The 17,890-nt window shown below is 41.4% G+C and overlaps 1 protein-coding gene across 1 annotated transcript in view; it reads right to left on the bottom strand.

Annotated features, from left to right (window-relative positions):
* LOC110165602 (SLIT and NTRK-like protein 3) overlaps positions 1 to 17,890 on the bottom strand; it is a 153,975-nt gene that overhangs the window by 118,286 nt on the left and 17,799 nt on the right. The window contains exon 5 of the mRNA XM_020930788.2: positions 16,629 to 17,170. Within this exon, the coding sequence (XP_020786447.1) occupies positions 16,629 to 17,170 (542 nt within the window). The remainder of the gene's footprint in view (positions 1 to 16,628; positions 17,171 to 17,890) is intronic.

Raw genomic sequence — 17,890 nt, 5'->3', positions numbered from 1 at the left:
CCTGTAATTCCTTGGCCTACTTTTCACCGTTGCTCCTGTTACTCCTCAGAACAGGAAGCTGACAGCAGTACTACTGAATCCATTTCCTATGCGCATAAGAAGAGCACAGAGCACTCCCCACACACTAACAAGGCCTCCTTTATCCCCGCTTTGACAGATTGCACATGGCCTTAACATTATGTTGTCTTTCAGAACGCGCTGACATCCTTGGGCTATAGCATGTACTCGAGCATATGTTTAAACGGGCGTATCTGTCACTGCTATAGGCTGAAATAGTCTGTCATATGTATAGATTTAAGTGGGCTATATGGGACTTTCGGTTCTTTAATGCGAGACGGATCATTGGGATTCATTCATTTCAAAGAGGCGTTCAAAAGACTGGCTGTTAGTTTATGTAATTACAGAACTATTTAAGAAACAATCAAGAAGCCAATCTGAAAACTGGATGTAGATGAGCACAAGCGATTAATTCAGCTACTTAATAAATATCTAACCTAATAAAACTAACACATTTCCCATTCCATAAACATATTTATTAAAACCAACTTGAAAAACTTGACATGGCACAGTTTTTAACCCTTTGAAATAACCAAATAATTCAGACTTTAAACTTTCAACTAAACAATCGGTATTATGCAAAATATATTTTCGGAGCTTTCTACCATTCTTGCCATCTCTTCCAGGCAGCATTTGATCGCTCAATTTCATTTGTCTCCAGCGACTAGGTAAGGAATTGGAATACACTAGACCACGCAAGAACCACGGAAGTTGTAGACCATGCACCGGCCAATCAGCGAAGAGCTGTGAAGCCACGATTAGGTCCCTTTTGTGGTACAGCACGAGATGGACGAAGACGAAGCAATACATACTGTGTTGGCAACCATTCTCGAGATTGAGGATTTAAAACCAGAACAAAGGGAATGTTTGGTGAATTTATCAAGGGGAAAGTCGTGATTGCCCTTCTTCCTACGGGATTTGGCACATTACATACGTCACGACCAAATAGCAGCGATTGGTTAAATAAAAAAAAAGTACTTGTCTATCGTTGAGTGAACAAATCCTAATGCTGCGAGGTCAGACGGTTTCCACGAAGTGAAACCGGCTCATGAATCAGGCTAGTTAGCAGCAGGAATGAACAATCCAATACTGGTTTCAGATATTGGCACCGATACTGAAAAACTGGCTCAGTTAGATATTGGCTGAACCGATATTGGGAAGCTGATATCTGATCCAGCTAAATGTTCTGTATCAGCGCTGATATCTAAAGCCGGTATCAGATTGGTGCATATAAATTGATGTAATATTTACTGATTATAGTTGGCAGAAAGTCTCCGAATGTTGGAACTTTTATTTACGCAAAATGGTTCCTTAATTACTTGTGGAATAAATAACAGCTACAGAAAACATCTGGAGCAGCTTTGTCTCATTTTAATGTAGTTTAAGTGAATGTTTAAATGTTATTTGGAGTCTCTGCACTGGTATCAGATTATATCGGTGTTACGGGCCCGCCTTTGATATTTGTTTAATGTGCTCCCTTTCTTCTCTATTTGTTTTTGTGTGTGTGATGCGCTCGGTCCGGGAGCCCTGGACCCGGATGCTGGCGTCGGATCGCATCGGGGATTGGCCGGTTACTCCTCCGCCCCCACCAATCCGTGCCACCCTGTGGGAGCCGGGGTTTAAAAAGGACAGTCTTCTACCTGCTTGGGGCGGCTGGATCCCTGCGGCCAGCTCGCCCTTTTGTTTGATTTTTTGGTTGTCTCATTTTGTGTTTTGTTATATTGCCGACTGTTTCTCATTTAGTTTGTTTAGACACCTTTGGTTCACAGTGCAACTTTAGTTAGATTTTGTTACGTTGTACTTAGTTAGGGTTCCTTAGTTTACTAGTTTATTTTGTTTAAATCGTTTTTATTTTCTCCTCAAATGCCTGTTCTTTTGTTGTTGTTTTTTTGTTCTTTTCCTACACTGTAAATAATGAATACACAATTTTTTAGTTAAACCTTATACATCCTGGTTTTACTGTTACTTCCCTTTCTCCCCTAGCAAAGGGGACGTAACAATCGGGTAACGGCAAATAAAGTTATAGTATCAAAATCAGTATCGGAACTGAAAAAGCTGGTTTGGTGCCTCCCAAGTATGAGTTTGTGCAAGGCTCTGCCCACAAACCTATGTTACCCATGCTCACATATGACAATTTTCCATAAATATGCAAAAGCATGATACAAAACAATACACTACAACTTTACAAACCTGATGATGTGCCGTACTTTCATTTGCGAGATGCACGGCGATTGTGTTGTGATACCATTCTGAAGGGGAAGTGATTTAACATGGAGAGTAAGAGGAGGGGGGAAGACTATTTTTGGTGAATATAGCCTTTTCAGAACAACAGAATCAAACCTGGCAGCCTAAATATGTTACGTCTTAAGAATAAACACCCCACAGAAGTGTAATACCTGCGTAAAAAAAAAAATACTTGTATGCAATTTTGTTTACGTTCCTTGAGAGAGTATTTGAGCTAAAATACATGGAAGCAGCTGATCAAAAGAACCAATTCAGTCAAAAACGCTAACACGTCTCTCTCCTCCGCACGTTTAACCAGGCATGTCCCCCGCTCACATCCGTTCTACGTGAAGAGGAGTGCTGTGTGCGCGCCTAATCTGACAATAATGCAAACACATCATCCTGACAAGTGCTTTCTCCGCCTCGACTTCTCTCCATCCTGGCAGCTGGAGCGCCTTATCGCCACCTCGTATGCAAAGGAAGCTCGCGAGAGAAACACATCTAATTCCACGCTGCTTTGCCGTCTGCGCGCCTCACCTCGGCTGGAGCGCGGCGCCGTGCTGCGTGACCAACCGATCACGTCGCCCCAACTGCTCGCCTCGTGTGTGCGGCTCCGGGCCCATCGCGGCGCTCTTAAGTCACGCTGAGGGTTCTGTTGTTCTAGTTTAGTCGTTTGGAGAATGGGTGGAAGAATGAGGGAGGGGGGTGTCACTTTTAAATGTCTTATACTACGCAAAATGGACTCTTGTGAGTTTTAAGCCATGTTATAAAGTTGATACCTGTTACAACCCAAAATATTTGAGTCCCAACATATGTAGGAAAGGACACAGAAACCAAAGTAGAATTTTAGAGTTCTTTTATTTTTGTTTGTGCAAAGATGTTTAAACCCAAAAAAAGAAACCCTACCCGTGCCCAAACCAAAAGTAGCAACGGAAAGGTGGACCTGGTGAGCCGGCCAAAAAGAACAAAAGGGTGAGACACGGGGCCAACCCTATACAGGGCCGTAGGAGCCGGTGCCAGCACCCGTAACTAAAGACAAAAAAAACCCAACAGCCAAAAAAAACCCAACAGCCTAAACCCAACAGAAAAGCGACAGGACAGCCGGTCCCACCAGGTCAAACAAAAGGCTAACGGCTAACAAAAAGCTACCCAAACGATGGAGCAGGGGAGCCAACAGGGCGTCTCCCAGCGCAAGGCGTGCGCGCTCTGGTACCTGGTAGAGAGAGAAAGAGGCGGCACCGGGCTCGCGCATTTAAGGCCTCCTGCCGGAAATGAGCACAAAAAAAACTACAAAACAACTTAACTTAACTTACAAAAACAAAACTAGGCAGAAATGCTACAAAAAATATAAACAATAAAAAGAAAGCAGGGAAAAACCAAAAGTGCCCAAATGTAACACCCCCACGCAGAGTCACTGAATAAAAAAAAAATTGATGGCGTGGAAAAAAACACGCTCCACCCACCGTGAAATTATTCAGTGCATGGTAAGTGCATGCCAAGTTTTTTTTTTGTCTTTTCTTTTGCCAATTTAAAAGGTACAAGCGCGACAAGCGCGATTACATTCTCTTTACCGCGAATATGAGAGATACTTAAATTGAACTGCTGAATACGGAGGGACCAATGCATCAAACAACGGTTTTTATTTCTCATGCGGTTCAGAAAGACTAGAGGATTATGGTCACTACTACAGGCACACTGGAGCCACCCACGTACACTTCAAAGTGCTCCAGTGCCAGAACCAAAGCCAGGGCTTCTTTTTCAATGGTCGAGTACCACTGCTGATGTTTATCGAGTTTTTTGGAAAAATATGACACCGGATGCTCGACTTTGTCCAGACCATCTTGAAGTAAGACAGCCCCCACCCCTGCGTCACACGCATCTACTGCAAGTTTGAACGGTGCATCGAAACGTGGCGCAGCTAAAACTGGAGCGTTAACCAGCAAGGATTTTGTTTGGTCAAACGCAGATTGGGAGGCGTCAGACCAAACAAAGTCCACTTTAGGGCTAAGGAGATTGGTTAATGGCGCAGCTACGGATGAAAAGTTCTTACAAAAGCCCCTGTAGTAGCCCACCATAGCTAAATAGCGACGCAGTTCGGTACGATTGGTGGGAGCAGGGACAGACAATATCGCTTCAACTTTGGCTTGGAATGGGTGCACTTGACCTCCCCCCACCCTTTTTCCCAGATAGGTCACCGTTGCTTGGCCAAATTCACATTTCGATAGGTTTACCGTTAAATTTGCCTCACTCAGACGCACAAAGACCGTGCTCAAACGTTGAACGCGCTCAGCCCAGGAGGAAGAACAGATTACCAAGTCATCAAGGTATGCCTCACAGAAAGATAAACCAGACAAAACTACATTCATTAGCCGTTGAAACGTTGCAGGGGCATTACACATGCCAAAAGCCATGACCGTATACTCGAGGAAGTCATCGGGTGTAACAAATGCAGATATTTCTCTGGCGCGCTCAGTCAAAGGCACCTGCCAGTACCCCTTCAGGAGATCCAGCTTGGTGACAAACTTCGCTGCGCCCACGTGATCCACACAGTCCTCCATCCTAGGAAGAGGATAACAGTCAGATTTAGTTACCCCATTAACTTTCCTGAAGTCAGTGCAAAAACGGTCCTCTCCATTGGCCTTTATGGTCAGAAGACACAGCGAACTCCACGCACTACTGTTGGCCACAGCAATGCCGTGTTCCACCATGTAACCAACCTGTTTTTTCAAACGGCTCCGCTTGTCTGGGTTTACTCTGTAAGGATGCTGTTTTATAGGGCGTGAGTCACCCACATCAATATCGTGGCTCAGCACATGCGTCTGAGTGGGAATATCGGCGAACAGTGACCTATAAGACTGGATCAAATTTACAACATCAGTCCGCTGGGAACCTTCAAGATGGGACAATAAGAGAGGCAAGTTACCCAATGCAACTGAATTTGAAAACTTACCCTGAGTCAAAGCCGCGGAAAACACGTCATTTTCCGGTTCAGGACTGGACAGCTCCTCTTGGGCGCAAGCAGCTAAGCTAACGCGCGGCTGGGAAGTTTCAGCTTTAGACGAGCAGACAGATTTAACAGGAATATCTGGCGACAAGGAAGGCGCGCGCTCAACGTAAGGCTTCAACATATTAATGTGACACAGGCGAGATCTACGTCGTCTGTCAGGTGCAGTGATTAAATCATTCCTATCACCCACTTTCTTTTCAGTCGAGTAAGGCCCACTGTAACGCGCTTGCAAGCTTGACCCTGGTATTGGCAACAAAACCACAACTTTTTCACCAGGCTTGAACGCTCTTACCTTCGCATTTTTATCAAACACAGATTTCATTTTCTCTTGCGCAATTTTAAGATTTTCTTTCGCAATCTCACACGCGCGGCGCAGCTTCAATCTAAATTTACAGACATAATCTAAAAGGTTATGTTCAGACTTTTCGGACAACCACTCGTCTTTTAATAACTTCAAAGGGCCACGTACCGTGTGCGCGAAAACCAACTCAGATGGACTAAACCCCAAGGATTCCTGAACCACCTCCTGAATAGCAAACATTTGCAAATGAACTCCCTCATCCCAGTCTTTTTCGAACTCCAGGCAGTAAGTGCGAAGCATAGTTTTTAAGGTCTGATGGAAACGTTTGAGTGCGAAAACAGGACAGCCAGTCCCACCAGGTCAAACAAAAGGCTAACGGCTAACAAAAGCTACCAAAACGATGGAGCAGGGGAGCCAGTAGGGCGTCTCCCAGCGCAAGGCGTGTGCGCTCAGGTACCTGCGGCGGCGGCGGACGAGGAGGAGGAGAGAGCGAGAGAGAGAAAGAAGCGGCGCCGGGCTCGCGCATTTAAGGTCTCCTGCCGGAAATGAGCACAAAAAAAAACTACAAAACATAATTAACTTACAAGAACAAAACTAGGCAGAAATGCTACAAAAAATATAAACAATAAAAAGAAAGCAGGGAAAAACCAAAAGTGCCCAAACGTAACAATACCTCCTCAAAAATAAACCTGAAGTTGTGTTTTGTTTCATTCACACGTTTGAATAACTCTTTATTATTAGTCTGCAGAGGTGGGACTTGCAACTCGTGACTTGAGTCACTATTTTTAGGACTTGAGATTTGACTTGACAAAATGGGCTAAGACTTGGAACTCAACCTAGACTTGAAGATCAATGACTTGGACTTGAGGCCTGTGATTTGAGAAGACTTGATGCTTCTCCTGAAAAAAAATATATATATATATTTTAGAAAATGCTTTTCTCTTTACAGTTACATGTGTGATTAATTTTAGAGGGACAAACTGGAAAATGTCCCTCCCACTTCTCTGTTTGTTACTTTTTGTAACTGAAGTACTGTGAGATGGTATCCTCAAATGTACTACAGTAATATACAGTGCGTAATATATATAGTTCGCTGTTTTATAGTACAGTAAAACAGAGGGAACTACATAGAACATGATCCTTCATGACAAAATAACTGTTATTTACCACTTTTAAATCTGAATTCTTTCTATTCTGACTGTAATGATTCACACTAAGATCTTGACAAGATGTTGAAAAAGGTAAAAAATATCATTTCAACTCTTATATAAATACTCATATGTAAATATTCCATGACTTCTTAGGTATAATTTAGTTTAAAATTCAAATAAATTGCAAAGATCTAACCTATATTTGGTACTTTGGTCTAAAGACTTGAAATGACTTGAAGCTCAAAGCAGACGACTTGGACTTGACTTGGACTTACGGGCCAGTGACTCGAGACTCGACTTGGACTTGCCTGTCTTAGACTTGGAACTTAACTCGGACTTGAGGTCAAAGATTTGAGACTTGCAAAACAACGACTTGGTCCCACCTCCATGAGTCTGTCTACGTCTCCAAAGCTCAAAATGCTCCAGTCCACCTTGTGATGTCATGTAGAGGTTGTTTTCAAGTTAACAGCTCCTTTTACCTTTTGTTCAGTAGAGATTGACAATTCCAGAGCTGAAATTGTCCAAATTATAACTGTGTAGGCGTGGTGAGTTTAAAAACACGACGGACACTTCCTGTATTACCACATGACATCACAAGGTGGAACAGAGTAGAGGTCTGCGCCCGCACCAGCATTGTACAATCCCAATTTGTGCAATTTAGACAAGTTTTGGCCCTTCTTTACTTCATGGTTGCTAGGTAACAGTTATGAAATTACTGCTATCCGCCTCGTTCCCAAATCGGAAGTTCGCTCGCGGCTCTTCCGGCTCCTAAGTACAAGTTTTAGTGAAATCTGAAATATAATCCCGTTAACTATGTTTTGGTGAAACGAGTAGTCTGACCTGTCATATACACTTTAATATGCTTGTGTAGTTGAAAATTGTAGTGGACTGATATTTCATTTCCAATTCAACGACAACTATTCATTTCAGCTGCCTCAAAAATTCATTTAAACTCAAATTGCTGTGTCTGGCCCATATCCGACTGTGGAGCTTTGGAAAAACACTAGTTACAGCAGATGTGATGTAAAAATATACTCAAACTTCTTCAAAATAAAGCTTCAAACTAACTCGCTTTCAGACCAAAAATAATTTCCAGACGAGAAATAACTACTATTTTCAGATATTTTGAACGGATAGTCAAAGTAGTTGTTTTGGGTTTGATATACAGCCACAATTTAGCTGTTACTTTTTGTCAAACTTCGCTTCGACCCGCTGTTAAAGCTACAATGCGTAATTTTTCTAGTGGAGGGTCCGTCTGCTGCTTGTTTCTATGGATACGTCCACAATATGACTTTAAACAGCTCTACTTTACATTTATTCAGTGGTGGAAGAAGTGCGTCAAATGCTTTTTTTTCCCATGCAGTTATTGCTTTGTCTGGAATGTTTCACAGTATGGCATTAAACCTTTCTATCTCCATGGAGACCAAACCAAACTAAGTTACAGGTCAGATCTGTGGAGAGGCGACCCTGCTCAACAGTGGCAGAGCTGGAAATTTGGGGGCTCTAGGCGAAGTTGAGTTTGGGGCCCTCACAATAATGCATCGTTTTTTTGTTTTGTTTTGTTTTTTTAATATATGTATTGTCTGTTTTCCCCCATTGTTCTTGAGACATGCACATCTTTATTTATTTAAATTATGGTGTATTGAAAACTTGTCTTAATATAATTTTTTGCTTGTACAATTACATTTTTGTTTACGTCTACTACATATGATTATTATTATGTTTCTTTTGATTATTGTTTAAAAGTACTCTCATTTAATGCCATATTGAGAGAAAATTCAAATTGCTCTGAGGCCTTGGGAAATTGGTTGGGGGCCCCTCCAAATTTGGGGGCCCTAAGCAGCCGCCTACTTTTGCCTAATGGTAGCACCGCCTCTGCTGCTCACAATCAGAATGTCTGTTTTTCCAGGTATTTTTGAGCTATAAAACCACCTGTAATTGAATAAATGTAAGGTGGAGCTGTTTAATGTCACACTTTGGAACATTTCAGGAAGAGCAATGACATATCCACAGAAACAACAGGATGACGGACTCCCAACCAAAAAGTTACATCATGCTCCTTTAAGTAAAATTACAAACCCCGGAGCAAAAAATACGAAGTAAAAGTGTAGCGTATATATGAAAATATATATATATATATTTGCTTCATATAACGTCTTTTGCCTTTCTCGATGTTCAGCTACTTAAACATTTTACACTAACTGGAAATAGACCCTTCAAAATAAAAGCTCTAAACGTAAAAGTGAAAGTTAATGTTTAACAATAGAAAGTGCAATATAAAAAATAAAAATGTCAAAAGAGGTTTTAACAAAGGCAAATGATACTCTGGATTATTTATAAAAAGTATATATTAAAAAAAAATGTTTTAAAAAGTATTAAAGTACCAGTTTAAAAATGTACTACACAGTGTTATAAAGCTTCAAATGTAGTGATTTTGATAAAGATTTGTGCTGAATTTTGTTCAATAAACTAAATTATTCTTATTTTCTTCCTCGCTGTTTTTAATCAGTATATTTGCTCAAACGAGTATGTAAAAAAAAAAAAAAAAAAATCAGCCTTTTCAGCAGGTCTCAAAATAAAATAAAATAAATACTTTTACTTTTAAGTCCAGTTTAAAAAAAAATGTCATGGAGAAGAAAGTAAAAGTAAAAAGTATACACAAAATTGACTTCAGTAAGGTACAGATACTTTACTACGTTTACTTTTTTACGTTCCACCACAGCCTTTGTTCAGTTACAGGTGGTTTTAAAGCTCAAAAATACGCAGAAAAACAGACATTCTGACTGAGCAGGAGTCGCCTCTCCACAGATCTGACCTGTAACACGGTCTGGTTTGGTCTCCATGAAGATAGAAAGGTTTAATGCCATACTGTGAAACATTCCAGACAAAGCATTTGACGAATCCTCCACCAGAAAAGTTACACAATGCATCTTTAACGTGTATAAAATGTGTCCAACAGGGGGCGACGAAGCGGTGAGATGTAAATTTCACTTAAAAACCTGTAGAAAAAGAGAGTTCGAAAAGGTGCGGGGGAGGTGGAGAGATGGGAAATATTCTAATAATGGCCTTTTATTCTTTTATTTTAATCTTGTTTTCTCGTAAATGTGCTTTTGTTTCAGTCACAGATGTTTAGTAATCACATTTGCGGAGATAATTTCCAAAAACAAAAACTTGGCTCGAACTCTGCAATTGAAATCTGGAAGTCCTTAAAATGTAGTGGAACTGATTGGAGCATTAGTCAGTCTAAGTATTTCTTTAGTAAACAATATTAACACGTATTATGGAAATTGAATGTGCGAAGTCAATATTTTGTGTTAGTTAGAACAGAGGTAAAGTATTTGGGGAAAGTACTACTCAACTAAGAGTAACTGTCTGGTTTGTAATTTGAAGTTATTGTAAATGGAAGGACAAAATATACAGTAGATATAAAGGTCCTAAATTACAAAAAATATACTCTTGTCAGTTTTAAGGTATAAAACCAGGTCTAAACCAGGTCTAAACCAGGTCTAAACCAGGTCTAAAACCAGGACGAAAACAGGACTAAAACCAGGTCTAAACTAGATCTAAACTAGATCTAAACCAGGTCTAAACTAGATCTAAACCAGGTCTAAACCAGGTATAAAACCAGGACTAAACCAGGTCTAAACCAGGTCTAAACCAGGTCTAAAACAGGTCTAAAACCAGGTCTAAACCAGGTCTAAAACCAGGATAAAAACAGGTCTAAACCAGGTCTAAAACCAGGATAAAAACAGGACTAAAACCAGGTCTAAACTAGATCTAAACTAGATCTAAACCAGGTCTAAACCAGGTATAAAACCAGGACTAAACCAGGACTAAACCAGGACTAAACCAGGACTAAACCAGGGCTAAACCAGGACTAAACCAAGGCTAAAACAGGGCTAAAACAGGACTAAAACAGGTCTAAAAACAGATCTAAACCAGGTCTAAACTAGATCTAAACCAGGTCTTAACCAGGTCTAAAACAGGTCTAAAACCAGGACGAAAACAGGACTAACCAGACTAAAACCATTTCTACACAAGATCTAAACTAGATCTAAACAGGTCTAAACTAGATCTAAACCAGGTCTAAACCAGGTCTAAAACCAGGGCTAAACCAGGACTAAACCAGGCTACTAAACCAAGGCTAAACAGGGCTAAACCAGGTCTAAAACAGGTCTAAAACCAACGAAAACAGGACTAAACCAGGTCTAAAGATCTAAACTAGATCTAAAGGTCTAAAAGATCTAAACCAGGTCTCTAAACCAGGACTAAACCAGGTCTAAAACCAGGTCTAAAACAGGTCTAAACAGGTCTAAAACCAGGTCTAACCACTAAAACCAGGATAAAACAGGACTAAAACCAGGTCTAAACTAGATCTAAACTAGATCTAAACCAGGTCTAAACCAGGTATAAAACCAGGACTAAACCAGGACTAAACCAGGACTAAACCAGGACTAAACCAGGGCTAAACCAGGACTAAACCAAGGCTAAAACAGGGCTAAAACAGGACTAAAACAGGTCTAAAAACAGATCTAAACCAGGTCTAAACTAGATCTAAACCAGGTCTTAACCAGGTCTAAAACAGGTCTAAAACCAGGACGAAAACAGGACTAAACCAGGACTAAAACCAGGTCTACACAAGATCTAAACTAGATCTAAACCAGGTCTAAACTAGATCTAAACCAGGTCTAAACCAGGTCTAAAACCAGGACTAAACCAGGACTAAACCAGGGCTAAACCAGACTAAACCAAGGCTAAAACAGGACTAAAACAGGTCTAAAAACAGATCTAAACCAGGACTAAAACCAGCTCTAAACTAGATCTAAACCAGGTCTTAACCAGGTCTAAAACAGGTCTAAAACCAGGACAAAAACAGGACTAAACCAGGACTAAAACCAGGTCTACACAAGATCTAAATTAGATCTAAACCAGGACTAAACCAGGTCGAAAACAGGTTGAAAACCAGGACGAAAACAAGACTAAACCAGGACTAAAACCAGGTCTAAACTAGATCTAAACTAGATCTAAACCAGGTCTAAACTAGATCTAAACCAGGTATAAAATCAGGTCTAAACCAGGTCTAAACCAGGACTAAACCAGGACTAAACCAGGTCTAAACCAGGTCTAATACAGGTATAAACCAGGTCTAAAACCAGGTCTAAAACCAGGACTAAACCAGGACTAAACCAGATCTAAACCAGGGCTAAACCAGGACTAAACCAGGACTAAACCAAGGCTAAAACAGGGCTAAAACAGGACTAAAACAGGTCTAAAAACAGATCTAAACCAGGACTAAACTAGATCTAAACCAGGTCTAAAACAGGATTAAAACAGGTCTGAAACCAGGACGAAAACAGGACTAAACCAGGACTAAAACCAGGTCTAAAACAGGTATAAAACCAGGTCTAGACCAGGACTAAACCAGGGCTGTTTTTTTATATACACATCTATATAAATTCAGGCGTTTTTGGGGTTAATTCAATTTTTTTAAATGACTCAAGTAGGAGTAAAAGTACACTGCTTGGAAAGTAAGCTGAAATTTACTTTAAAGGTTATTCAAGTAAATGTAACTGAGTACTTCCCACCTCTGCGTCACAAGTACAAAGTGAACTTATCATTTTCTCTGCTTGTCCAAAGAAAACACTAAAAAAGACTTACAATGCAAACTGTCTAAAATAAGCTCGTTGTGTCGTTTTGCTGTTCACATTTTGAATCGATTCGAGAACTGTACAACGTTAGTATCACAATATATCACTGAATCGATTTGTTTTTACACCACTATAACCCTCTATATAAAAAACACAAAGATATTAATCCATGTCAAGCCACAAATAATCCAGTTTTAAGACCGTCGTAAATGATCCGACACGGGGCCCCCACAAAGCTGGACCCGGCCCTGCTCCACTTCACATTCCAGTAGATTTGATGGAGCCACTGTACTTGTATTTATCAGGGGAACTGTCGCGTTAGGTCTGTATCACAATGCAACGTAGCATTATTGAATTTACAGCGGCAGAGGGACTTCAATTTGCCGTAAAAAAAAAAAAAGTACTGCATGAAATTGCGCACGAAGCCTGAGGGGCGACAAAAACTGACCACGTTGGGCCCCCGAGCCGTAGTTTCCGCAGGTTGCGCGCTCTTACTATACGGTGCGTTTTTTTTGTTATGGAAGTTTTGTTATGTGACGTCCCTGGCAAACCGTAAAAAGGGGGCACAGATGAAAAACATTTTTGAGGAGGACGGCTCGCATCGCCATGACAACAGCCTTGGCGGCACAGATAACAGAGTCTACTGTAGATCAGAAATGTAAAAAGTTATGTAAATAAAAGTCTGTTGTGAAAAAATTTGATGATTCATTGCGACTATAATCAAGATCTGGACTCTATTCATACTGGGATCTCGGTGCCAATAAAAATCTGTAATATTTGATGGTTTTATTTACTCAAAAATGATGCAGAATCATGTTATTAATATTAACGCTGTTTATAATCACATACAGAACATAAATCACAGACTACAACACATGAACCAGGACTAAACCAAGACTAAACCAGGTCTAAATCAGGACTAAACCAGGTCTAAATCAGGACTAAACCAGGTCTAAATCAGGACTAAACCAGGTCTAAATCAGGACTAAACAAGGAATAAAACAGGAATAAAACCGGACTAACCCAAGACTAAACTAGGACTGAACCAGGACTAAAACAGGACTAAATCAGGACTAAACCAGGACTAATCCAGAACTGAACCAGGTCTAAACCAGGACTAAACTAAAACTAAACCAGGACTAAACCAGGACCAAACTAGGACTAAACCAGGATTAAACCAGAACTGAACAAGCACTAAAACCAAAACTAAAACCAGGACTAAACCAGAACTAGGCCAGGACTAAACCAAGACTAAACCAGGACTAAACCAGTACTAAACCAAGACTAAACCAGGACTAAACCAGGACTAAATTGGGACTAAACCAGACTAAAATCAGAACTAAACCAGGACTAAACCAGGATTAAAACAGGACTAATCCAGAACTGAACCAGGATTGACCCAGGACTAAACCAGGACTAAGCCAAGACTAAACCAGAACTAAACCAGGACAAAACCAGGTCTAAACCAGGTCTAAACCAGGACTGAACCAGGACTAAACTGGGACTGAACCAGGTCTAAACCAGGACTAAAACAGCACTAACCCAGGAGTAAACCAGAACTGAACCAGGATTGAACCCAAACTAGATCAGGTCTAAATCAGGACTAAACCGGGACTAAACCAAGACTAAACCAGGACTAAACCAGGACTGAACCAGGAGTAAACCAGGACTAAATCAGAACTAATCCAGAACTGATCCAGGACTAAACCAGGACTAATCTTGGACTTGAGAGTGAGAGAGAGAGAGAACTCCGAGCCCATGGAGCAGGGTGTCCACAGAGCAGAGTGATCGGGCGTCGGCTGCGCTTACCTCCTTGGGTGCGGTCACCTGACACGCAGTCCTGGTTCCGTCCTGATTCAGTACTGGTCCAGTCCTGGTTTAGTCCTGGTTCAGTCCTGATTCAGTCCTGGTCCAGTCCTGCTCCAGTCCTGGTTCAGTCCTGGTCCCTCATGTCTCAGGTCACTATAGGACAGTACTGCAGATATCATGAGCCTGTGCAGGTTGTTTCCATCATTGCCAATATCTCTGGTTTGACATTTAAGTTTTAATTATTTTATATTTGTTATTTTTTTTATATCTCACGTCGAGAGAAGTGGGTGGAGGACGTACCCCCACGTACCACGTACCACGCCCACTACACCCCTGTGACCCGGGTATTGACTTCAGCAAATTAGTATTTACTGGACAATGTTGGTCCGAAAATGTCTCATAATATTAAATGTGTTTTTTACAAAGCTGTTCTGTAATTTAAAAACACATTTGGATCATTTTTACCCTAAAATCTAAAAACTGTACTTATACTTCCACCTGAAAAGTGATACAATGCACCTTTAAAACCAAATTATTGGCATCGGTATTGGAACAGAAAAACCTGAACATGTCAATAACATTAATATTTGAGAGCAGATTGAATTATAAACCGCTAAAATTAAACAATAACCAGAACTACACGCATTTCAGAAGATTAACTCCAGGGTTAACTTGTGTAATAAATCCCCATCGCGAGTTTGTTCTCCGTTCAGTTAATTAATCAAACGCGTGCGAAAATTGTTAAACACGCTGAACACTAATTACAAAAAGCTTGAACTTCTTCTCAGTTTTAGTTTCACGTGGATAGGCCCAGTCATTACGGAGATATGAGCCATGAAACAAGTCAACAAATCTGCAATTCGACACTTACGCAGCAAACTCCACCAGAGAATCACTCTAATCTATAGGGATTTCTTAAACGATTTTTAAACGTGCGACAAAAAGCGCACACCACAGACATGAGGAGAATCTTATGAGACTTAGGGCCTGAGAACGCTTGTGGGTAAAAACAACAAATTTTTTTATCTGAAGTGCCTTTCGTTTAGACCGTGACGGCGTTTTTTGGGGCTTAAAAACGCAAACATCTCAAAACACCCTCCCGAATGGAAAAGTTAAATACGCTCTGCTGTAGCGTTTCCGTCTACACTGCCCAAGACGCAAAACTTTGGTCAGATCTGCTCACGTCGCGTACACGTTTACGTCACATACATCACCACTGAGCCGCTCAATTCCACACATTTTTGCGTCACCGTATGCACACATTTCCTCCCAAAAGTGTTCGTCTCAACGCGGAATAAAAAGTGAAGACGTGATGCCACTTTTGCGTCTTCTGTCATCATATAAACGTAGCCTTAAATGATATTTAACCGTGCAACAAAAAGCGCACACCACACGCACATGAAGAATCTTATGAGACTTAAAAATCTCCGATCACAAAGACTGCAGGATATAAAGTTGTGAGCGAGATTGCGCCAGCTATTTCCTTTTGACAGTAAAACGACTCACTTTGAGACTCTTACGTGTTCAAAAGATCAGAGCGCTGCACTTCTAGTTTAGACACAAGTCAAAACTGTGTTGTTATTATTATGAACAGTCCACCATAGACACACATGAAGAACATACTCAAGGTGATGTCAAAGTATTCATAGATATTTCAGTGTCATGTGAACACAACTTTCTGGTGGAGGGTCCGTCACCTGCTTGATTCCAGGGATATGTCACTTGCAGCATTAGGATTTGTTCGTTTGACAGTACAGTTGATCGTGATGTATTTAATGCGCCAAATCTTGCAGGAAGAAGGGCAATAACGTCTTTCCCCTTGATCAAATTCACCAAACATTCTCTTTGTTCCGGCTTTAAATCCTCGATTTTGCGAATCATTGCCAACACAGAATGTCTGTCTTCGTCTACATCCTTGACCGGTTCGTTTACCGTTGTGGGATGCAGACAGGCGCTTGAGTTTGACATCATGTCTTCACAGCTCTTCGCTGATCGGCCGGTGCATGGTCTACAACTTCAGGGGTTCTTGCAAACCATCTAAGAGTATTCCGATTCCTGACCTAGTCACTGGAGAGAAATGAAATTGAGTGGAGGCATTAGGTGGCACCAGCCTGGCTAAAATTAAACAGCTCTACTTAACATTTATTCAATTAGAGGTGGTTTTATAGCCCAAAAACACCTAGAAAAACAGGTATTCTGACTGTGAGTGGGATCGCCTTTCCACAGATCTGACCTGTAAATTGGTCTGGTTTGGTGTCCATGAAGATAGAAAGGTTTAATACCATACTGTGAAACATCCCAAAACAATAACATCTCCATGAAGAAAAGCATTTGACAGAGCCTCCACTGGAAAAGTTACACAAAGCACTTTTAAATGACCAGCCCACATTAAGAATTCATATTTCCATTAAAAAAAAAAACACGGAGCGTACCTCAGATTGTAGAGCCCCAGGAACATGTCAGGGCTGAGTCTCTCCAGGTTGTTCCCGTTGAGATAGAGGCTCCTCAGGCTGCTCAGGCTGGAGAACGCCCCCTCTTGGAGATGCGAGATCCGGTTATTTCCCAGGTGCAGCAGGTCCAGGCTCGAAAAGTTCCAGAAGTCCGTCCGGTAGATCCGCTGGATGAGATTCCCGCTCAGGTACAACTTCCTCCCGTTCAGAGGCCTGGGAGTGAGCTGGGAGACGTTGAGGAACCCGCACTCTTTACAGTTCACGGTCAAACCCAAGTCTATGATGTGGAGGTTACAGGTGCAGCCGATGGGGCAGATGATGGGGATGGGCGGGCGCGTTTGGTAGCCCGCGACCGGTGGGTTCTGCGGGCTCCGGGCGGTGGGCGGGGTTCTGGATGCCCGGGGACGCTTGGTGGGCCTGGGTTGCCTCTCCTTGCGCTCGGCCGATGAAGACGACGATGAGGTTGACGTGTGAGTGTTCTGTCTTGACCCGTGGACCATCGAGGAGGGCTTGGTCGGTCGAACCTACGAATGACACGATATCAAATGTTACTGTTGTGAAAAAAGCAGATTGTTTGTTGCAAATATAAAGCAGGAGTCTCCTTTTTTATTCTCCTTTTTTCCTCCATGAGCTACCTTCTTGAAATGAAAATGCCAGAGAGCTACTCATTTTAGCAGTTGCAAGAAATTGAAAATGTAGAAGAGCTCTGGCAAACTTTAAACGAGGCACAGTTAGATGCCTATTAAACACATCAAACCATTATCCATTTATTCGTGCACAAGTTAGGAATTAAAATTGCACATTTACACTGGAAATAAATCTGATTTTAGTTATTAAGCACATTACATATAATTCAGAAATCCTTTGGCGAGTTACTTGGAAGGGGGTGGAGAGATACTTGGAGCTCCTGAGTTACAGATCGGTAGCCTGATTCATCAGCCAGTTTCACTTCGTAGAAACCGTCTGACCTCGCAGCATTAGAATTCGTTCGCTTGAGGGTCGGTGGGTACTTTTTTCATTTAACCAATCACTGCTATTTGGTCGTGACATATGTACTGCACCGCTAGCTGGTATATTAAGCTTTTCCCAAATCCCGTAGGAAGAAGGACAATAATCTCCTTGATGAAATTCACCAAACATTCTCTTTGTTCCGACTTTAAATCCTCGATCTTGGGAATTGTTGCCAACACAGAATATACGGCTCTTCGCTGATTGGCTGGTGCCCGAACTCGCATTTTTGGGGT

Source organism: Boleophthalmus pectinirostris, unplaced genomic scaffold (genome assembly GCF_026225935.1).
Source record: "Boleophthalmus pectinirostris isolate CB_2022bp ecotype Guang Dong unplaced genomic scaffold, ASM2622593v1 HiC_scaffold_10, whole genome shotgun sequence".
Lineage (NCBI taxonomy): Eukaryota > Metazoa > Chordata > Actinopteri > Gobiiformes > Gobiidae > Boleophthalmus > Boleophthalmus pectinirostris.
This window is presented reverse-complemented; position numbering and strand designations above follow the sequence as displayed.